General features: G+C 47.6%; 1 protein-coding gene across 2 annotated transcripts; it reads right to left on the minus strand.

The window, feature by feature from the left end:
* Positions 1-4521: 4521 nt before the first annotated feature.
* NUCKS1 (nuclear casein kinase and cyclin dependent kinase substrate 1) lies at positions 4522-22636 on the minus strand. 2 transcript variants are annotated; one of them, XM_034069701.1, is made up of 8 exons: positions 22311-22636; positions 15990-16039; positions 14850-14955; positions 12658-12713; positions 12203-12355; positions 11922-12074; positions 11129-11278; positions 4522-10163 (listed from the first exon to the last, which is right to left on the minus strand). In XM_034069701.1, exons 1-8 carry the CDS (start codon positions 22325-22327, stop codon positions 9964-9966), a joined length of 885 nt encoding a protein of 294 aa, XP_033925592.1. In that variant the 5' UTR covers positions 22328-22636; the 3' UTR covers positions 4522-9963. The 2 variants fall into 2 exon arrangements, with proteins under 2 accessions (XP_033925592.1, XP_033925593.1); XM_034069702.1 differs by having other exon boundaries at positions 11129-11275; positions 22311-22635.
* Between the last annotated feature and the right edge of the window lie 830 nt (positions 22637-23466).

The following is a 23466-nucleotide window of genomic DNA, read 5'->3' on the forward strand; positions in this document are numbered from 1 at the left end:
CCTGCAAAGAGACATGGAAGTTATCCTGTAGGACTGGGAGAAGCTCAATTACAGTTCATTCATTAAATAAACCCAAAGCAACAAAAAGGAATCATCAAAAGAATAAGAAGAGAGTTTTCCATTCAAATCTCACAGTGGCAGCAACAGGGCAAACACTCTTTCATTTGCTTACCATCATCCCAGGTTTCTGTGTCTTCACAGGTCCTGCCCTTCTCTCCCTTTAATCCCTCTAAAAGCTATTTTCCAGTGTCCCACTTCTCTAGACTGTTCACTGCTAGTCCCAGCTGGGAGGCAGGAAGGAGACATCAGCTCCTTTGCTTCTGCTATTCCCAAACAAACACAGCAAGGCAGTGATGAATGTGCATTGATAACTGTAATTAATTCACCTCTCTCAGCCTCCCTTCTCAAATCCCAGGGATGGCTTTGACCTGAATGTTAAACTTGTTCCATGATGACCCCTACAGATACTGTTGTTGACAATCCCATGTCATTCCCAGCCACAGCAGCTCAGGAGACTTCCTCAGGGGTCACTGCCATTCAACAACTCATTAACAGAGGAAGAATTGCCTGGGGTCAACACACACCAACGTCACTGGAGACTTTCCCCAGCAGTGATCCCAGACAGAGTCACCCTCTTGCTCCATATGGCAGAGTGAGTGCTCAAATCTGATGTGATGAGCACTGTCACAATGGGATCAACTGCAGAGGACAACCTATTTATTTACCTTGTGTAAGAGGGGCTTAGGCCCCTCTGAAAGTAGAGCTCACAGTGCTCACACACAGCACAGCCATCCAGCAGAGACCTGGTCAGTGGCAGGCAGAGTCCATGGAGTTAAACCAGACTGAAGGCAAAAGGAGATGGGAAAAGCTGCTTTCCAAGTCCCTTCACTGGTGTTCGAGACTGAAAGGTGCAAAACCAGTTTGATGTGAATGAGACGGAAAGAACCAGAGTCGCTTCCAAGTGTGAGACCTCGGAGAAACGTGGCACCTATTAGTTTAAAAGTGATGTCATGAACTGGTTTCTGGGAACAGAAAGAGCTGTTTCAAGCGCAGTCTCACTGCTAGCAGTGAAGTAAAATTAAAGGGGGAAAGAAAAAGCCAGTTTAGAGGGGAAAAAAAGCAATTTAGGGAAAAAGAAATGATGGCTCTATATAATAAATAGGATTTTACTCCAGCTATGCCTTCCCCTCCTTCATCTCTCAGGAAGTGAAGCAGAAACACAGCACATGCTTTATGAGAGACTACAATAATATCCTCTGTAGCAAACCTCCATTAGGCCATTTACCCAAAACCAGGAAAACCTAAGCAGAGAGAGACATTTTCTTCCTAAAGCAGCACTGCCTTCATCTCGGAGAGCAGCAGCACACGAGCTCTGGGGCAGAAACCACTGCAATCAATCCCAAGTGTCTGCAAACGTTTGTCATGAGCTGAGCTAACAGTCCCCACTGTTAAGGAAAGCTGCTATTGCTGATGGTAACCAAACCCTCGTAGCCAGGCCAACTGCTTAAGGGGAAAAGATAGTGTGACAACAGGAAATGTATTGCTGCTGGAACTGTTATCTGCTCACAACACAAATGTTATTCAACCTGAGAGACAAGAGATAATCGACATAAAGTACCGGCATCTCTTCAAGCCACGGAACTTGCAAGCAAATACAAAGCAAACCCTGGACTATAACCCAAACCTTATCATTTTGAAGGGTAAATGAAATATTATTGAAGAGACAGAGTAGGAAACGGCTTTGGCTTTGTGCAAGATTGTTTTCATTGATTGTCCATCAAAACCCACGCACACACAGGGCAGTAAACTGCAACCATGGGTCAAGGCCAAGGGCTGAATTTGACCCAGAGACTTGAATTCAGCATTGAAGAAGGAGCTATCTTTCACTGGTCTTTTCACCCAAGGCGGATGAGTGCATTCCGAAGCGTGCCCACAGTGGGATAACAGCACTTGAACTTGACCTGCATCTGTGGGAAGAGGCAAAGCCACCCCAGTGCACACAAACCCATTTCCTGGTGCAGGCAGCAGCCTGAAGCTGGAGCCGTGTGTTAGCCAGGATGTGGTTCTGAACGAGCAAGCAGCACTCCCGGATCGAATGCAGGTCTCTCTCCCACATCACACGTTAGAGACGTTCAGTGCTTTCCAATCAGTGCACAACCAACAGACACCGTTCAGAGCTCTGCTTACTCCTTACCCTGCAGGCTCATGGCTGCTCTGCACCGACCCTGCGGGAGTGGGGGTTATTACTGGTATCGCTCTATACTTGACTTACCATATAACATGGTACAGAGACCCCGAAACAGTGAAAGAAGTAAGAAAACCCTGTCCGCTTTGTGGTCTGCTGCATCAAAACTGTACCTTAAAATGTGCTTTTGAAGTATAGGGAATTAGCTGGGAAATATCTTCATTTCTGCCACTTTTCCAGGTTTCCTTCAACATGCAAAGTGGGAAGGGACAGACCAGCAGCTCTTTGAATCAACTTTGTCCCATTTTCTTAGTATTTCAAGGCCACCTATAGAGCCAAAACAAGCTGTACTGCAGAAAACAGACCTAATCTTGAATTCCACCTTTGCATTTGATTTTCACCCTATAACCAAATACGACCAAAAGAAACACAAACAGGATATTCCTGAGGCAAAATTGTGCTAGATTAAAACTTGACAGCTGGTATCCTTTGCCAAGGGAATCTTATCCCCCTCCTTTGGCAGCGCTTGCTATAGTTACAACCCCCTATGTGCGTGTCCACTTCTCGGATGCAGAGCCATTAAAGATGAACGCAGGTTGTTTCTGGTATCAATTCCCTGTGGATACTACTACAAAGACAGTGGGAACTTTAACTTCTGCTGGCACAGCATCTGCCTACAGGATTGAGCAGTCAGTACCTAACCTGGCTCCAACAGAAAAGGAGCCGAAGGCTGCACACACTAACAGGATGGGTCAAAGGCAGTGGGGAAGAAAGAGCCCAGCATTGAATCAGATCTTAAAGTGAGTAGTGCTTATCTGTGGGGACAGAAGCAGCGCCAGCTGTGCTGGGTACTCGGTAATCCCAAACCCGAAGCAGTGCAGCAGTACTTAAGGTAACTGTAGCTGTTCCCAATAAAGAGTCCATGTCAACAGTGCAACGTATAACTGCAGGTACCACAGCAGGGAAGTTGGAATACCTGTTAAGGTTGACTGCCTGGTATGTTCAGAAAGAGAGGAATTCCATAAGCTGTGCTATTAAACCACTGCATTCCAGAAGCCTGGAACATCATTGTTTCAGCAGCTTCCAACACGATGGAATAAACCAAATGGGAGAGGTAGAGAGGCAAGAGTCGGCAGCCTGGCACCAGCTGCCAAAGCCACTTGCTCGGGAAGGTCACAGGGGCCGTTTTACAGTGAACCATTGGTACCTCAGCATCCAGGAGCAGCTGCATCCGAACCCTGGTGGAAACAAACACTTCCAGGGGTTGTTCCTGTTGGAGGGAGCCCAGAGGCCATGGGGATGCTGCGAGGTCTGGAGCAGCTCTGCTCTGGAGCCAGGCTGGGAGAGCTGGGCTGGGGCAGCCTGGACAAGAGAAGGCTCCTGAAGGGAGACCTGAGAGCAGCTCCAGTGCCTAAAGGGGCTGCAGGAAACCTGGAGAGGGGCTTGGGACAAGGGATGTAGGGACAGGCCAAGGGGAATGGCTTGAACCTGCCCGAGGGGAGACTGAGCTGAGCTCTCAGGCAGAAGCTGTTCCCTGGGAGGGTGCTGAGGCGCTGGCACAGGGTGCCCAGAGAAGCTGTGGCTGCCCCATCCCTGGCAGTGCTCAAGGCCAGGTTGGACACAGGGGCTTGGAGCAGCTGCTCCAGTGGCAGGGGTTGGAGCTCTGAGGTCCCTTCCCCACCGCCCACCCCAGGGCTCCGGAGCTCCTCAGCTGCCTCAAACCCTCCCGGCCCCTCGGACCCACGGCACCGGCCCCACCGGAGCCCTGCGGGAGCCCCGGCTGCGGGGCGCCCCCTGCTGGCGCAGCGCGGGCACAGCCGGGGCCGCCGCCTGCGGGGACCGCCAGGTAAGAACCGACCCCACGGCCATGGGCATCCTCCTCCCTCTGACACCATAAGGGAGAGGCTGCGCATCTCCAGGCACTGCTGGCCCATAGGAAGGCCACGGAGGACTGAGGGAAAGTCCTGGGGGCGAGTGTGACACGGGAAAAGCTTCATCTGTCCTCATCACTGCTGTCTGCAATGGGGTTGTGGACCAGGAAACAACTCACACCCCTCTCCCGCATCAGCCCTGCGATGCCGAAGTTGTGTTCCTTACGGCAAACACAGCTTCATTACTTACATGTTCCCAAGTCTGCCACTCAACTCACAGGCAGCACCGGGAAGATCAGCACCAAACTGCTCTGTCCAAAACCTGACTGATGCTCCTCAGGACAGCACACGAGCTCCATGAAGGAATGAACCCCGTGTGTTCTGATGCATGTTTTCATATCTAATATGCACAAAACCACTGCAGAAGACCCTTAAATAGCAGAAGAATTACACAAGTCATGTTTATGGGTTATAAAAGCCCTTTTATAAAGCCATTTTTAAACAAAACCAAAAAGTTTACAAAAGAAAATAAAAGATACAGAAGAATGAGTTGCTTAATATATTCCAAAAAGGAGAAAAAATAAGAGGGGACACAATTCCAACATGCTGAACAATAAAGGGTTCTTTTTCTTTGTGGTTTCTTTTAATACAAAATACAAGCGAAGGATACACATACTTAAACCAGAGCTCAGGAGCAGGTATGCAGTCCTGGGAACCCTCTCAAGAAAAGCAAAGCAGGGGGTTGTTTTTGTGGTTTTTTCTCTTTTTTCTTTCGTTGCAGGTACATACAGAGACTGGAATATGTCAAATTAAGTCGCACAAAAGACCATCACACAACTCTACCAATGAAGGTTGCAGCTAGAAAGCCATGAACATGGTCACCAGGCATGGCCACTTCAACCCCTTTCATTAGAATAATTAAAAATAAAACTGTTGCTTTTATTTTAAATAAAGCATTAATGTTACATTCAGACTTCACTGCGAGTACCATGCCGTAGATCTCAGCGTTGTCAAGGTATTGCAAGCACCAGGCTGATGGAAACAGCCCCCCCTCTGCCAATGGCACCAGAATGCTGTTTGCAGTAGCCCCTTCCTCTCTCTGCTACAAGGCATGAGAGGGGGACTGCAAAGAGCTTGGTTTTGGGCCAAGCTCACTGGGGGATGGCAAATACTCAAGACAAGTAGTCACTGCATCCCATCTAATGCTGCCTTGCTGACGGCCAGAGGCCCAAGGCCCTACCTGGAGTCTCCTCCTCTACCTTCCAAGTGATCATTCAGGGTTTGCTGTGACTCGATGTTCACGGTTCAAACAAAAAAGTACGTAGCTCTTATTTACAATTTTATTCTGGAACAATTGCTTCTGCGGGGAAAGAAAAGTCAAACTCACAGATCTGCAGAACACAAAGGGAAGGAGATGGCAGACGCTCCCATGCGCGCACTCACACCCGCGCACTCACACACAGAATACTTTGGGGGGCTTTTACACACATTAGTCTGGCTTAAGCTGATTTGAGTCATTTTCTCCATCCCACCCACGACCCCTCCCAAAATATATATATAAAAAACCCTCGCCCCAATATACAAAGCATATGCACAATGGTGTTTGCAGTCACACTGAGCATGCTCCGGCGATGGACCCGCTCGCGGTGAGGGGGGCAGGCAGTCTAGAGTCAATCCCGATAGTGGTCGAGACACAAGAGTCAGCACATGGCGAGAACTTGACTACACTTAAGAAACAGTTGTGGTTTGGTTTTAATAGAAAGAGTTCAATGAAAAGACATTCAAATGCCAGTCATCTACTGAGGTGGGAAGTCTAAAACAAGGATACACTTGATCAGGGGAGGTCACGGAAGGACACTGTCATCTTTCAGAGCTCTGATGCTCCTCAAGAATACTTAAACCAAAAGTCACCTTGGACAGTAAGAACAGAACAGTTAGTGTTGCTTACTATTGTCATGAGCAGAACTTGTATTTCAACCTCCCAAAACTGTAGGAAAATAGTCAAAGTTCAGGGAAAATTGTCTATTTGATCATATACATATAGAATATATAATTTCCACATATAGATGTGACCCACCCCCCCCCCAAACTAACATCTCCTATATGCCAGCAACTATTTTGTGACAGTGTCCCTTTAAACATCCATCTGCTTACATTATCAGATCCTGCCTCCCCCAACAGATGAACATCCACTTCTCAACTATTAAACTCATGGATCAGTTTGTAGTTTTTAAGAACCATGTGTTCAACAATATGATCTGTTATAAAAATAAACACTTCACAAACAAATTACATAAAGCAAAGCACCAGTTTCTACAGCTCAAAAGCTTCCAGCATGTTACAGTTTACTTCCCTCCCTCCTTCACCTGGGTGCCTCAGTGTTCATTGTACCTTTGGGACCATCACCAGTGGAGGGGAAAAAAAAGGAAAGAAAAAAAAGGGAAAAAAGAAAGGAATTCCAGCACATCTCCTGCCACTGCTGATGCTGCCCTGGGTGGCACAGGAGCTGAGCACACTCAGCACAGAGCCCTGGCGGTGGCCAGGCTCCCAAGCAGAAGCCATCTAAGGTGTGCTGCTTCTCTCCCCACATGCTCTTCTGCTTTGATGAAGCTAAAAGAGAATGAAAAACTTCTTGGCTGCCTCATTTCCAAGTCTTGCTCTCCCCTACAAATCCATTCCGAAACCCCATTTTGCTTGGCATGTTTGGCATTCCTGTGCTGATCAAATAGGATGTGAAGCAAATAATCCTTAGCATGAAATTCCAACTGAAATTGCCAGTGTTCAAGACTTGTGGCCTACTAAAGGCAGGACTATTGACAGAGAGCTGCAAAACTGAACGTGGTGCTGCAGATTCAGAAACAGAACGGACAAAAGGCTATATAATGGAAGTTAGTTCTGGACTACCATTTAAAGACTAAGAGCAGGGCACTACTTAACTGAACTTTGGAATAAATCCATTTACCTCTCTGCAAAGGCTCCAAAACTACAGCTGTGGAACAGAAGAGAATCTTTCTCAAAGGCTTCTTCTGTGACTGAAACTATTCCCACTCCTAAAGAAAGGCGTTTTTCACAGCTGCCCTTCAAGAAAACAGAATGCTTCACACAAATTAAGTAAAAAGGACATTTAGAAATGGTAAGTGCCACTAGTGAAAAATGCTGTCTGCTATAAACAATAAAAACTATCAACCTTCACTATTTTCTTCTACCTGTAAAAATGGAAACCTACCAGAGGAGCCAAGAAACCATTTGGGCTTAACTTAGTGTTTGCACAAAACAGTCAGATACAGCAAAAGGTACAAAACCCCAGCAGCAGCACAGGGTTGCCATCGTGTTTGGGTTGTGACAAACTCCAAGAGAAGCATCAAGCAGCCTGTACCAGCTGTGAGGTGAACGGATGAGAAAGCAGACCAGGTTTGTTAGAGCAAGGGCTGAAACTGCCAGGCAGGAAAGAATCCAGTCCAAAACCTGAACTGAGAACAACAGGATCTCGTTTTTCACAGCCTTCACTTTAGTTACCTGTGTTAGCAAAAGAAGATCATAAAGCGGAACTTACAAAAGACACTCTTCAGGGAATAACCCCTGGTCTGGCAGGTAAAGAACCAACCGTTTGACCAGTCAGCTAGAGGTATTCTACAGTTAATAGCAAAAAAAACTGCCTAAGAAGCCAATAGACAATAGGTTGAAATAGTCTGGACTGAAGGGGAACAACCCCGTGGCCCAGACAGTCACAAAAGTGTGTTCTATCCCCAGTTTTAATCCAACTGCTTTTGAAAACATGGCCGCTTGTTTTCCCCGTATTACCCAAGAAGTGGAGGTAAGAGACTCTGCTCTCCCAGAAACCTGGAAAGTGGGAAGAGGGGTGGGAGAGGAGAGGGGATTACATTCGCTTCTTTATCAAGAGCTGATGCTTCAGCTCCAGCCTTAAGCTGTTCTACAAAATTAAACCACTTAAAAAAGAAGATTTACAATGGAAACACTGATCATCTTTATTGTAACGGCAACAGTAGTTTCATTAGAGTAAAGAATATTAGAGAACTTAATTCTTTATAAGCCAAGGTAAAGTAATTTACCAGCCTCAATAAAATCCATGGCTATGAATCACACAAGACAATCACTCGGCTGTTAGATTAATAGTCATTCCACATTTTAGGCTCCACACTGTGCTCATCAGCATCTCCAGGCTTCCTACGCCATTCAGCCCAATGTCCTTCCTGATCATATTAGTGTCTCTCTCTACAATCCAGATAGGATTAAACACCTGGTAGCACGTGCACCAGCAATCCAACTGATTAGCTGCCTTATGTTAACCTTCAAGAGGCTGGTTACAAACTGTGTAGTCCTGTGACAAAAAGAAAGGATGCAAAGCTTCTCAGCTATAGATAACTGTGAGCGACACAGAGAAAGCACAAAGGGTTTCAAAAAGAGAAAAACGGCAGGTCCAGTTTTGAGTACTTCCACCAACAAACATGGCAGCAACCTCTGCATTGGGGTTTGAAACCCAGGGCTTGGGTACTTTAGAAAACAAGGATATGGCTGCTTGGATAAAAACACATTTAAATGCCACCACACACATCTCAAGTGTCTTGCATTTTGAGGGGGACATCCTGCTTTTTTATTAGGGAACAATAGAGCCCTGCTACACTGCTTCCAAACTCCACTTCCTCCTAACTTCATCCTTTACCACTGTTCCCTAGTCAGCACTGCTCAGGCTTAGGGAGCAGAATGACGACCAACAGTCAGAAGCAGCCAGGTCAATGTGAGAGCAAAGCCTCCCACACTGCAGGATGAAGACATGGAAGTGGGATCATGGTGATGTGCACTACCATGGAAGTCTGATGTCCAGCACTGGAGCTGGAGAGGCTGAGCTCTGACTACACAGCCTCCTGAGGCCAGATGGAGGGAGAGAAGAGAAACACTTCAGCGTGACTCATGGGATCCGAGACTGACAAGAGCATTACAGGAATCCTTTGCTTCACATTTAGGAAAGGACATCCCTCGCCCCAAAAGCTAAAGAATTTAGTTTTAGACTACCCATTGATTGTTTTGTTTCCTTGGGAAAACTTTACAGACATTTGCCACAATCCCAAACTGGAAACCAGAGGTTTTCAAATGGTTTGCAATTTTTCTTCCCTATCCTGCCCACCTATAGCCAACTGTGGAAGAATTAAGGGATGGGAGAAGCTTGTAGGCTGTCTATCTGGATTTGTAGAGAATAAACTGCAATTCTCCTATCGCAGAACAGTATTCTCTCCAGCAAACACAAAAGATCTTGCATCCTGATCAGAGGGTCTTTGCTAAATAGAAGACAGTGGCCCATCTTCAAGTCTCATGATTGCTTTCCATGAAAAGCATGCCTGAATCCAAGAAACACAGGTTTCCTCCCTGTGTTTCCTCTTCCTCAATTGGAATTCCTACCAGAAGTCTGTTAAAGCATAGCTTCATTTTCCCCACAGATTCAAACACAGAAGAATAGTTTGAAAGAACTCTTACCAGCACTGGGCAATCTACTCTAACAAGGATTTGTAAGTATGGTTTCCATGTATCAGCCTCAACCCTTATTGCTTCACAACTGCAGTTATCCCTTGAAAGAAAAATATATATATATATATATATTCAAAGGTCTGTTAATTTTGTCTCCAATGGCTTTCCTGGGGGAGGGAGAACAGAATGGCCAACAGAGAACATTGACTTCAAAACAGGACTGTGTAAGGGTTTCCTCTTATTAAAAAAAGGATACACTGTATTAAAGAGCTGAAAGTAAAGACAGCATTCAAAGCCCATGAGTCAAGCCACAGCCAAAACCGTGTTCTACCCCTAAGTGTGTTTTCTTTTCCTTTTTCTTTTTTTTGTTGGATTTTTTCTTTTTTTCCTTTTTTTTTTTTAAACAAAGACTTCCTCAACTGCCATTTAATCTTCCCCAGAGGGTGCTTCATCTTCAGAGCCCTCATCCCCTGACTTCTCTGGTGCAGGGCTGGCTGATTTTTTCTTTTCTGGGGGACTTTCAGGCTCTTCATCCTCTTCTTTAGGGGATGGGGTCTTTTCTTTTGTTGCCTTGGAAGCTGTGGGGCGGCCTGCCTTCCCTTTGCCTTTCACTGGGCTGGGGGTCACTGAAAGAAGAAAGAGCTTATAAAAGTTATGATCAGCAGCAGAGATGAAACTGTCACATGGCTTCATATAACCAGGACTGACCAACACATGGTGTGTTTTACACTAAGTGTTACAAGAGACCTTCCAGCTCATCCAGTCCAACCATTCCCAGCCCTGCCAAGGCCACATGGCACCAAGGGCCTTGTCTCCATGGTGTGAACACCTGCAGGGTTGGTGCCTGCAGCCCTGCCCTGGGCAGCCTGTTCCAATGCCTGAGCACCCTGTGGGGCAGGAATTGTTCCTCAGCTCCATCTAAACCTGCCCTGGTGCAGCTTGAGGCTGTTTCCTCTTGTCCCATCCCTTGTTCTATCCCTTGGGAGCAGAACCCAGCCCCTCCTGGCTCCATCCTCCTGTCAGGTAGTTAGTAAAGCTGAACTGACAAGTTAGCTTATGATTTAAGAACTGTTTAATTCCATGTCCTGATCAATCACTATATGATACCACAAGCACAAATTGTATTATTTGGCTACAACAGATAGAAATTAAGACTGCAGCTTCTCAATAGGGAAAATTTTGCTATCTGTGCAGTTTTTCCAACAAGGCATAGATAATAAGTCAAACTCTTAATTAAGAATTAAAGCCACCACATTATTATATAGTGCTGCTTTAAATCACAGCCTGTTGCATGAATTACATTGCCTACAAGAAACCTGGAGAGAGGCTTTGGACAAGGGCCTGAAGGGACAGGCCAAGGGGAATGGCTTGAACCTGCCCGAGGGGAGATTGAGCTGAGCTCTTAGGCTCTTCCCTAAGAGGGTGCTGAGGCGCCGGCACAGGGTGCCCAGAGAAGCTGTGGCTGCCCCATCCCTGGCAGTGTTTAACGTGAATGCTCCTGATCCCAAGATTTCTACCAAGTCTTCTAGAGCAGAAAAAGGAACTACTAACCTCTAAAGCAAAGGGAAGAGTTTCCTTTGCATACACTCACCTGTAGCCTTTAGCCTGGGCTTTGGCATTTTCTTTTCTTTCCTCTCTGGCTTGGATTTCTTGGAGACCTTTTTGTTTTTCTTTTTTGAACTGCCATAGTCACTATCATCATCATCTTCCATGAGGAAGTCTTCGTCGCTTCCTGAATCTGCTGGAAGCATAAGGAGATTTAAGTTTTTGTTGAGAAAATAAAGGGAAGCAGAAAATACAGCTGAGGGATGTGCCAGTTCAACTGTGGAGACAGGAAACCAGGACTCTGTGACCTTAAGAGCTTCCACCTATGTGCTAAATGACACTGCAGATGACTTTACACTGTTGGGGATAAAGCACTACTGAAAATGACACAGCAAGTGTTTTGAGGTCCTCTACAGATGCTCCATCTCCTTAGTAAGAGAGAAGTGATCTTCTCAATGGTACTCTTAACTCCATTGTGAAATAATTCATGCTCAGTATTTCAGATTTCATTGCCAGCAGAACCCATCTCTTCTGAAACAAACTGTCCTTCCCTGATTAGATCAAGGATAAAAAGTACTTTTATGTCACCTGAAAGGAGCATGAATGCTTCAAAATCAACTGGATAGCAGCAAAAAGCATGAGGAATTTCACAAGTGTTAAAGCTTGGTCTGTTGGGCAGACACGCAGTAGTAAGTTACTGAGAAGAACAAGTTACGTCTTCACTGTCACAGTCAAAAAGTAAATTGGGTTCCTTCTGCTGTCTGACCAAACCCATAAGATTCTGTTTAACTATATCCATGTCACATTGATTTCAACCTTTTACAATCCCATTTACTCACTCTCCTGGAACTGTGCTTCATCATCCTCTTGTTCTTCCTCCTCGCTCCCCACATCATCCATAAGCATCTCCCGTTGTTTAGAGGCTGCTTTGGACGCTGCCTGTCGTTGCTGACGCACGTTTTTGTGGTCTTCTTTTTCATCCTCACTGTCCTCTGCAGCAAAAGTCACCACGTTATAAGGAGACAGGGGATAGAGATCACCTCGAGATAGCACAAGCACAAGACACAGGTCAAGGCAGTCATGAGAAAGTCAATCAAGATGCTCACTGACTGGTTTTTACCTGCAGGCCTTTTCCTGGATTTGGAGGCTGCCCTCTTGTTCTTTTCTGGTTTAGCCTTTTTTCCTTTTTTGCTTTTTTGAGAGCTCTCATAGTCACTGTCAGCTTTGCCATCATCTGCTCCTAAGTCATCATCTTCGCTGCCAAAATCTTCATCTGGAAGGAAAAGGTACAACTATGAAGTTTCTTGTATCATTCTGAAAGAGGGACAAGAACTAGAAGGAAGAGATTTACAGACACCTATCTGCTGCATATTACAACACAAAACCAAGTTATCCCAAACCAGAATGGGAAGTAACAGCAGCAAGAAGCAGCATCCAGCTGAAGCTGGATAATACGGAAAGTGCATGCTTCCCTAAGCAGAACAATTTTTTTCCTATGCTAAATCCTACTCTTGTAACTCTTACAACCTGCCCTTCACTTTGTAGGTACACTATCTGCACAATGTAGTTAGTTACCTGCCGAGTGTGAATCATCTTTCTTAGTCTTCACATCTTTTTCTTCTGAATCCTCACTGAAAATGAGAGAAAGACAGGGTTTGGTTACTGTTTTAACTTTGGTTTCAGGCACTGACACATGGAAACACCAATATGCAGAGAGCAAACTGATCTTCAGGCTGGGAACAGGCACTTGTCCCTGGACATCACCATGTTATACTGCAGAATTACTCAGCTGTGAATGGAGCGATCATGGTTGGAAAGGTAATGTTCAACCTTTGAATCACAGACAAACTTAAAGCGATCCAACTAGGAAATAATAAGGTTGAGATGAATCATGCATTTCACACTTAACCCTACCAATGATACAGGTCTTGCATTTTACAGTTAGAAATTAAGTTTTATACAATGCATGGCTGAGTCTATAAATGGAATAAAGTTTTATACTGAATATTATAGTCACCACTTGATGTCACTGCTTTCTTTGGACCCCTTCTTCCTCTATTGCTGCATAGCACTTGACTAGCACATATATGGTTTATAGTCTCTCGAATTATCTCATTTCTGAGGGAGTTTCACCACTCTTCACCAGAGGGCATCCCTATCCAGCAGGTACTCATGCTCTTATCCAAACCCCCATCATTAGCCATTCCCACTGGCCAGAGAGGGCTTTCCTTCCAGCATGTAAGAATGTGCATTGCAATCAGGGAGTAAGACAGTGTTCTGTGCAGGAGTGGTGAGGACTCTGGTAAAGGCCAATGATATACAACATGTACAACAGATCAAACCTCTGCTGCTTTCCAATCTGGCAGTTGGAGCTGCCACACAACACTTCAAGAACTCTCATAGTTTAGGTAACTTGTCCCACCACAGCCCCTCAGGCCTGGATGTTTTCTGTGTGGGTTTCAGTCCCTTAAAGACATGAGCTGGTTTTCCATGCAAGCCCTCCCTGAGTTTTGCAAAACATACAGAACTGTTCTTATAGATTTAAAAAGCCCCAAAGCTAAAAGGACATCAAGGTCAGCCTCTAAATTGCTTTGGGAGCTGCCCAGCCCTATCTCTTTACAGGTCATACCCATTAAATCCTTGATTTCAGGTATTCCAGGCATTTGCCAGGGTGAAAACAGTCTCTCCCACTCAGTTCACAACAGCAGGTGGACCATGGAAATATTCGCACACCTGCATTCATGGAACAGGAAGATGATGGGGAAGCCTCCTAAGTGTACAGCGCAACAGCATCAAGAGACACCTTGGGCTTACAGAGTATGAATAAACTCCATCCCTGAAGCTGATGTTTCTCATGAGGGCAGTCAGCTGACTTAAGAGGTGTTATGGCAATCATTTGCTTGACCATAGTCACTGTAAGCAGGAAGATACCTTCACTCTACAGGAAAGACTTCCACTGTTCAGTAGGACATCACTTAGAAAGGAGCCCCTTCATACTGCTGGAGCAACGCAGTTATCAAAGCAGGTTACTTTGGTTATGAATTGGACAAAACTAGGAATGAGAAACAAAGGAATGTAACAAATGGCCCTAGCTCCTAACCACCACTGTAGTGTCACATTTAATCTTTAACCAAAAGGGGGAATGGCTTCAAACTGAAAGAGGGGAGATTTAGATTAGATATTAGGCAGAAGTTGGAGAACTTCTGAGGGTAGTGATGGCAGTGAGGCACTGACACAGGGTGCCCAGAGAAGCTGTGGCTGCCCCATCCCTGGCAGTGTTCAAGGCCAGGTTGGACACGGCTTAGACAAGCAGAATGTGTCCCTGCCCATGGCAGGGGGTTTGGAACTGGAGGAGCTTTAACGTCCCTTCAACCCAAACCATTGCATGATTCTATGAATAGTCCAAGCATATGGACAAAAATGGAAAACAGAATGCATCTTGCCACTGACTTACCTGGATAATCGGAACAGTTGCCAAGTTCTGTAACTCTGATCATATTCCTTCCCATTCCCACCATCTAGGTCTGGAAATTTCAGTGGCAAAGTACTAGTGACAAGTACTTTCCACATGATTTCTCTGTCTATTCGAATGAGAAAGAACCACCTCAATGTCCAAAGTGATTATTCAAGCTTTGTGATTGAGAGTTCTGAAACTTACACTGTAGACCTTGAACTCCACTTATAATCACTCTTCTTAGGATTTACTCTCCCCAGACACGGGACAAGGTTTGGAGCCATGTTTGTAGGGGATGAAGTGTTGTTTTTACCTGTCCTCCTGAGAGTTCTTCCCAGATCTCCTCTTATTTTTAGCCTCCCGGGGAGATGAACGGATTTTCTTGGATGGGGGACCTGAATCTCTTCCATAATCTTCATCTGGATGGGACAGCACAAAATGGCTTTGAGTCAAACTCCTAGTTTGCAGCAAACTGACTTCTTCAGCTATCACTTAAACTGCCCATTTCATGCACATCAAAAAGAAGCCCTTAAAAAAACCCAAACCAACACAATAACAAAACCACAAAGCTTCAAATAGAACATTCTAAAGCAAAGTCCTGTCTTTAACCAGTGACTTACCTTTTCTTCCACTGGCAGCACAATCAATGCCCCACACAAACAAGTCTGCCATAGGAAGATGAGCTACAGAAAGCCCCACAAGAGGACACAGTGTCTCATTTCACAGAAACAGAGGTGTTATCCAAACCTATTACAAGTTAACATCCCTACATATTTCTACATGCTTTTAACAGCACTTTATTTACTGTGCTGTGATGGGAAAAACACATGTCATTGTGGAGCAGTTTACACAGTAACTTTTTACAACTATTACACAATACCTTATACAATATGAAAACAGGACTGCAATGAAGAACTATGCACATTTGTTTCCATTATCAGTGCAGCCTCGTTGAGCAAACGGTAGCTCCATGAGTGTTTTCTAAGAGCACAAAACGTATTCCATATGGCTTCCAGAAACATTCCATTAATTCACAGGCACATAAAGACTGGGAGTTTGGAGATGCAATTCCCAAAAATGCCTCCTGACATTATGGGATTAACTGAAGTCCCACTAAACTGGAAACATATTTTATGGGAGGAAAAGTGGCATCAGGGAGATGCTGCCCCAGAACATAACGTAGACCAAGGAAGAAGACAGTTGCTGCCAACAGCCTCAAGGCACTACAACAATACAAGCATTAAATAGTAAGATTTCTATCACCATTGTTTCCTTAATACAAAGCATATGAGGATCATTATATTTGCAAATACTTATTAAAAGTTCAGGCTGTGAAGAGCAGAAAGTCCTTCGAATGTAAGTTAAAGATGTGACCAGAAGCAAAACAGTTGATACGCAAAGCAATAAATGAACTAGGCCCACAATTATATTGGTAAGAAAAGAAGTCATTTACCAGCATCATCTGATTCCTGAAACTGGGAATAATCGACCACCTTCCTGTTCCTGTTCAAAAGCAAGGGGAAAAAAGAAGTTAGTAATTTGAGATGCAAAAGCTTTCTGCAAGTACCAAGAAAGTGCCATATCCTTGCTTCCAGTGCAGGATTTGCAGCCTGAAAACACTCCAAGCAAACTCTCCTAAGCAAGCCACCTACACCTTTGAAGTCAGAGATGAACACTCAGTATATTCGAGCATTTTCCTAAGGAGCTGTTATAATAGACTGGATTATAGTCTTGGAGTTGAGAAGTGCTTTGTGATAAGCAGCACTCTCTTATGGCTCATGGCTGCAGTGAAGAAGAGCCATCTTAACCTGCACTATGTGGCTCTTTCATTATTCACACCGTGGAGCTATCATTATGTATCACCACACTAGCAAAAGCCTATTCTAAAGCAGCGTTTCCACCCCAAGATTAAAGATGCACTTCAAGAAAGCATCAGCCTGAGCTTTAAGCCAGATCTTCCCCTAACACCCTGTGGCACAGCTGTGTTATTTAAGACCAGGTGTAAAAGAAGCACACAAACATTAGCATGAATTAGAGAAGCATTTCCATATTGTTTCCCAACCCCTTTGACTCAAAGCCAGTGGCAAAACTGATTTTGCAGCAATCACCACCCACGCTCACCTCTACAGCCAGAAAAGTCAAGCAAGGGGTAGGACCTGGAGGACCACTGCAAAGAGAAGGCAACACAAGCCCCCTTCCAGCACATGAACCACAAGGCCCTTCCCCTCTCCTCCCCTGCTGAATTCCACATACAAACTGGACTGTACTTTGCAATTAACATCATGCACTGCTGCCAAGAGCATCGAGCTGAAAGATGTCTCAAAGGCCATTGCTGCCTTCTGGCTGTTGATCCATTTGAAATCAAGTCTGAGTTGCCCTCCTCAGTACCTCTGCTCACGGCTTGCAGCAACAGGCATCAGAAGATGAAGCACAGTTGGTTTATTTCAATCCTGCACCAAGCCTCCTTAAAGAACTCCCCCAAAACCCCAAGCTCTCAATGAAGAAAGCCCCAACAAGCAAAGAGAAGGGAAGTAAAACCAGTCATTAGATAGCTACAGGCTGAATCGCATCCAAGCTGCAGAGTACGCGCAAGTGGAACAAAGTACAAGAGCAACGTGCTCCCGAGCATAGGAATACACCAGTTCAAGAACACAACCACTGGCAAAGCTTGTTACAGTGCACTGTCCAGGAACTCCAATCCCTATTCCAACAGGCAGCCTTCCTGAAGATGGCCTCCTGACGAGCCCCCATGTGAAAGCACTGATTTCATTCTAGTAAGCATGTGAAGAACAATGAAGTTACTAAATAGGATGTTCAATCACTTCTCTAACATGCAAGATGGAAGTTGTAATCTTGCCACCTTGTAGTAACTTGGTCACACACAGCTTTATCTTCCTTATTTCAGAGACCCAGATTAAATCAGGCCCTGAAAACATAGCACAGACAATAGAACCTTAATGAAAAACACGGTCCCTATGGAAAACATCCTTCCTCTTTCTAAACTCTGTACCCTGTGTTCAGCAGACAGTAAATCCTGCCAGGCTCTCATTACCTGCTGAACAGGAGCAGCGATACTAGTATTAAAAACCAATCACTATGGCAGAAGGACACTAGAGAGAAGGCAGTTTGTCTTGTTTGATCTGATTCTGCAGGGCAAGAAGAGCAGAGGAAAAGGAACAACCCACAGTGAGATTCCTGCAGACAGAAACGTGCAAGTCTTCCCAACAGAGCCGGAGAAGATCCCAAGGGCAGAACCAGCAAACAAACTGCTCCTGCCTCTGCCATTCTCCTCACTCTATACTCATCACTCACCCCATGGAGATCAACTTACGCTTGGCTGTAGACCTGTCAACAGCACTGATGTGCAGTGCTTAGTAACTACAAGCTTGCAGAGAGAGACTGCATCTTTTATTATGCCAAGGTGATAAAAACAGCAGATAAGTACACTAGGGCTTACAGCCAGAGAAAAAGTAGTGCTGGCTTTGTCAAAAACTAGAAGCTGTTAAGGCAAGCAACCAGACACAAACCATTTCTTACATTCAGTTAGACTGAACACAGGAAGACAATCTTGTAGGAATCTGGGACTTTAAGGTTTCACTTGCTAATTCAGCTTAACATTTACAGTGTGTATGTGAGAAGGAACCAGGGGAGAAAAGGCAGAGAGAGAAGTTGCCATAGTGTCAGTTTTATTTAACAGCAGTCAGGCAGTACTGCTTGAATGAAGAGTAACTCTTCTAGCAAGTCCTCAGCACTCACTGAGCACAGTCATGCTCAAGTCCTTTACTAAGACCTCAGAAATACCTAATGGTTCTTATAACCCATACTCAATGCCCACCAAGCTGAGTAAGGATTGTATAGGAATACCCTATCTTCAGCTAGTAAATTCCCTAAATCCTCAGCCTTTGGAAGTCAACATGTCAGATTCCCATCATTCGGGCTTTGTAAAGGGACTGCTCAGCTCCACAGGTATTCCCACAGGTATTAAAATCCACCGATCAAGTCCCAGTTTAAACAAAGTAACACATCTGCTCCTGAAAAGCAATGGTAGGAGTCTTCAAAAAGCTGGTGACAGATTAAGTGGTTACTGATGGGGTTTTTGGTTTTAACTCCAGCATTTAACCACCACCACCATCAAACCAAGCATCGTGAAGAACATCAGGGCCCTTCCCTCAGTGCAGGTCAAAGCGTTCTCTTTCCCACCTGATAAAGATGTCCCACTCTGATGGCAGCATCTTGTCAATAAGTATTGCCATTAAAAGCACCCCTTTAGTGCCTCTCTTACCCAGAGATAAGATAGCCAGGAAATGTTTTTCCTACAAACTTTCAAAGCTGTGCAAAACAAACACCCAGTGCTGCACTTAGGCCTTAAATGAACATTCACTTACAAGGACACAGCAGAAGCTGAACCATTGAAGCCCAGTGACAGTTCTGTACATAAAGCACATGGCTATGGTGTGTTAGATGGTCAAAACCAGCACAACTGTACTCAGACAAGACTCGAGGAGAGGATCCCAGTTACAGAGGTCACTATTTGGGGCTGGACTTGGGGTAACTCCAAACATCTCTAAGACTAAGCACTGCTCATGGCATCTGTTTTTTAGGAATAGGATTTTTTAGGAATTTTTAGGGATACACAACTTGGAACCCCATAAAATGATTTATGCAGCAACAGTTTTGGGGCCATCCTCCCTTTGAGCCTACCTACAATTACTAAATACGATACAGAAATGGCCTGATGCAGAGGCAGGGGGAGGAAAACCACAAACCCCAAAACACCCTCTCCCAAATCAATTCTGCAACCTGTGCTGTTCCTGGTATTTCAATTCCTATTGTACCTTTGCCTTGCTCTGTTTCTCTTCAGGCTGAACGTTTCCAGAGCAAGGATCAGACCTTTTTGCTTATCTGGAAAGCATCCATAGCTTATCTCTGGACACAACCACACATTATTCCTTAAGTTAAATCCCCCAGGAAGAGCCGTTTTCCCTGCTACTCCATGCAAGAAATCACAATATTTATACTTCACATTGTCCAGGTACAAGACTGGCAACAAGTCACATTTACAGAAATACAGCTTTTCCTGCAAGCAAAATGTCAAAGGTTCCCCCTCCCCTGTGCTGCCAGCAGAAGACTGGGATTCAAGTGTTACTAATAGCGAAAAATTAAGTGCCTTGAAACGCTGAGATGGATCAGTTCCTAACTGGCTTTAATCTTAAAATGAACAAACACAAACCCCTGTGACTTCTCTACTCACCCAATGCCTGCAGGGAAGGAATTACCGCGAGTGAAAGCAGCCAGCAAGGAAAAGCAGAAGCAAAGGCCAGCCAATGGAGAGCCAAAATTCTTCCTTGAAACACGTTAACTGATGTTCTTTACAAAAACAGTGCCTCAAAACTGGGTATTTCAGTTGTATGAAGGAACAGGAAGGGATGGCACGATGCAGCCACCAGCTCCAAAGGCTCTGCAGTACTTGAGTGGAAGCAGCCACATGAAGCAGAGGTTCAGTGACTGGAGCTTCCTTTACTTTCCACTTCTTGCCATTTGCCAACAATAGTGCAGATACCGTCACTACCCACCCAGGAGCAGTTTAACTGTGCAGAAAGCACTTGGGTCCAAGGGCCAGGCAAATGAAGCCTGTAAATACCAGGACTTCACTACCACTTCACACCAATTTTAAAGGAACCAGAGTATTAAGGCAACATGCTACCAACACATGGAGGAGAAACAAGGCCACGGGCTGGATTTTACGAAGTTCCTCGTTTTAAACACATGCAGATCCATCAGAAACTGGCAAACACAATAAATTAACTCAAAGCCCACTGAACACAGGAAAACTTTCCCAACACTCAGTATTATTCTGATAAGAAATGCTTCCCCAGACTTCCATGTCAGCAAGGAGCCAAGACATCCAGACAACCCCTCAAAGCCAACAACTGCAGAAGTTTCTGCTGTAAGCCTATAAAGGCAGTTCTCCAGTCACTCCCCAGCAGAGCAGCACGCTGCACAAGCCACCAAGGAGTGACATTTCCCCCCCCGGAGGGCTGGTTAAAACAACTACACAGTGCACTGCCAGACCTGCTCCTCACCCTTGCCAAAGGGTTTGCTGCTGCTAGCAGCCTGCTGGACTTTGGCACCTCGTTTTCCTGCCTGTCCGCCGGGGTGACCCAAGGCAGCTCTTTCACAACTCTGCAGGGCTGGGCACACTTCTATGCATTGATTATTTCTGTCTAGAAATGGTGGCTTAGAAAGTTATGGAATAGCAGAAAGCTTGGGAGCTACTTGGGAAGACACAACACCTCCCTTACCTGTAGCAAGCCTCCAGGGCTAGCAAGTTCATCACCAGCAGAATACACACTCAAGTGTCACCCTGAGCAGCAAAGTCACATCACCTCTGTATTGCAGTGACTGCACTGTCATTTAAGATCAGACCACCAGTCCATCTCCTCCACCATCCTGCCTTGCGAAAGACCAAAGCCTGATGCTGCAGAGCAGGGAATACCCACTACTATTAACCTACCTTTTGGACCCAAGACAATTCCCTAAGACTGGAACTTGAGCTTTACTTGCCTTTACCTTTGCATGCAGGTATACACACTACTGGGGCAAAAAAAAAAGAGCTATGAAAAAAACAACTGTTTTCCTAAGCACTGTGCCAAACTCCCCCACTTTGCACAGTCCTAGCTTTCAGTTATTTAACTCTTGTGTGCTAGAAACATTACCTAACTACAAAGGCTACCACCTATACACGTGCATATGTCAGTTTTTACAGCCATTATTGATTTCATCTTGATTATTCCACAAGACCCAGGATCCATAGAGCAGGCTCACTGGGAACCACAGCACAACCAGTTACTTCAAGTACCTTGAGAATGAAAACATTTCAGAGCATTCAAACAATACCCGATGAAACCTCTTACTTTCACTATAAAGACAACTCAAATCTCCAGTTTCCTCTTCCCACCTCAGATACACGCCCTGGGATGTCAAAGTTCCCGATCCAACACCGTGGCTCAGGTTACCCTACAGCCCCCCAGCTCCAGGTGCAGCCCAAGCCACAACCACCCGGACCTACCTCCCCTGCAGCTGACAGCACAGCCCGCTATGTGAACGCCCCACGGCTTCCTCCTTCCACGGGCTAAACCCAGCGCTCTCGGAGGGGAAGGGGGAAACACCCGTAGGAAACGGCCCCGGGGGCCGCACTCAGCGACCAGGCGAGAGGAAAAGGGCGTGCGCTGAGCGCTGCTCCCACCAGAGGGGGCGGCTCCTCCCAACTCCTCCCCTAAACGTGGTTTAACTCCATGCACAGCCCCTCGGCCCGGAGCCTGCCTGGGCCCGGCGCTGTGCGTGCGGATCCCCTCCCCCTGCGGCGTGCTCCGCTTCTCCCCGCGCAGGGGCTGCGGCCCGGGCCGGCTCACGGCGGGGATGCGCTGCTCCCGTTCCCGACCGCAGCGCGCAGCCTCTCCCCGGGCCTGCCGCGCACCAGGCCGGGCCGCTCGGAGGGAGCGAGCAGCGCACCCGGGGACGAACAGAAGGGAAACGGGCCCGAGCTGCGGCCGCGCCGCCTCCATGCCCCTCACCCCGCCCCTCCGCGGCTCGCCCGGGCCTGGGGCTACCCCTTCCCCAGCACGGCCTGCGGCGAGGCCTGCGGCGGGGCGGGCGGCAGGGCCTGCGGCGGCGGGGGCCGGGCCCGGCAGGGAGGGAGGGAAGGAAGCAGCGCTGGCGCCGCGGGTGGGAGGGGAAGCGGGAGCGGGGCCTCCGCGCCCCACCAAGGACTCACCTGACAGGCCTGGACATCTTCCCCGGCGGTTGGGGCCCGGCGCGGGCAGCGGGGCCCGGAGCGGAGCGGAAGGAGGAGCGGAGCGGTCTCTCGGTGCGGGCTCGGCGTCGCCCGTCCCCTCCCCGGAGCGAGCGGGAGCCCTGGGCCCAGCGCCTCGGGCCGCGCCTCCGGAGCCGCCTCTCCCCCCCTGCTCAGGCGCTGGCTCCGCCGCGGCAGACACCGGCTGCGCTGCGAGGCCCGTGCGGCCGCCCCGGGCCCGGTCTCCGCCGCTCCGCCGCCGCCGCTCGGGCCGCTGCTCAGCCGATCCCCCCCGCAAAATGGTCGCGTTCGCACCGCCGAGAGGATGCGAGCGGGGGGGGGCGGCGCAGCCTAACCCGCTGGTACCGCCCCCTCCTCCGCTCATTGGACACGGCGGGCGGAGCGCCGCTCCCCATTGGTCAGTTCGAACCATCACGGCGGGCAGAGCCTGCCCACTGGCCCCGCGGGAGAGGAGGGGGGCGAGGACGCCCCGCACGCTCAAGCTGCTGTGCGCGGCACAGGAGCGGCCCGCGGCAGATTCGCCACCGGGCCCCGGTGCAGCCGCCGAGCTCCGGGCAGCCCCGGCCCGGCCGTGCCCGCTCCGCCCGCCCCGGGCAGCCCCGGTCCGGCCGTGCCCCCCCCGCCCGCCCCGCTCCGCCGTGTCCCGGGGCGCACGGCACCGGTGGGGCCGCGGAGCCACAGCCGCAGATTCGCCGCGCGGGGCCTGACGCCGTTTTGGAGGGAAGCGGCCGCCGGGCCCCGGCTGCCGGAGGCCGGGCCTGCCCCGGGGGGGCCGTGCCCAGCGCGGGTTAGGCAGGGCGGTTAGAGCCGAGGGGCGGCCCTTTGTCATGCAGGAGGCCGCCATTGAGGGACGCGCTTCTGAAGCGCTGCCGCCGGGAATGCGCTGACGGGGGGAGCGGGGAGCTGCGGGACCGGGGTCCCGAGCGGTGCCCGCTTCATTCACGGAACGGTTCGGGTTGAAGGGACCTTAAAGCTCCTCCAGCTCCAACCCCTGCCACGGGCAGGGACCCCGTTCACCTTCACTGGAGCAGCTGCTCCAAGCCCCTGTGTCCAACCTGGCCTTGAGCACTGCCAGGGATGGGGCAGCCACAGCTTCTCTGGGCACCCTGTGCCAGCG

This window comes from Melopsittacus undulatus, chromosome 16, assembly GCF_012275295.1.
Source record: "Melopsittacus undulatus isolate bMelUnd1 chromosome 16, bMelUnd1.mat.Z, whole genome shotgun sequence".
Lineage (NCBI taxonomy): Eukaryota > Metazoa > Chordata > Aves > Psittaciformes > Psittaculidae > Melopsittacus > Melopsittacus undulatus.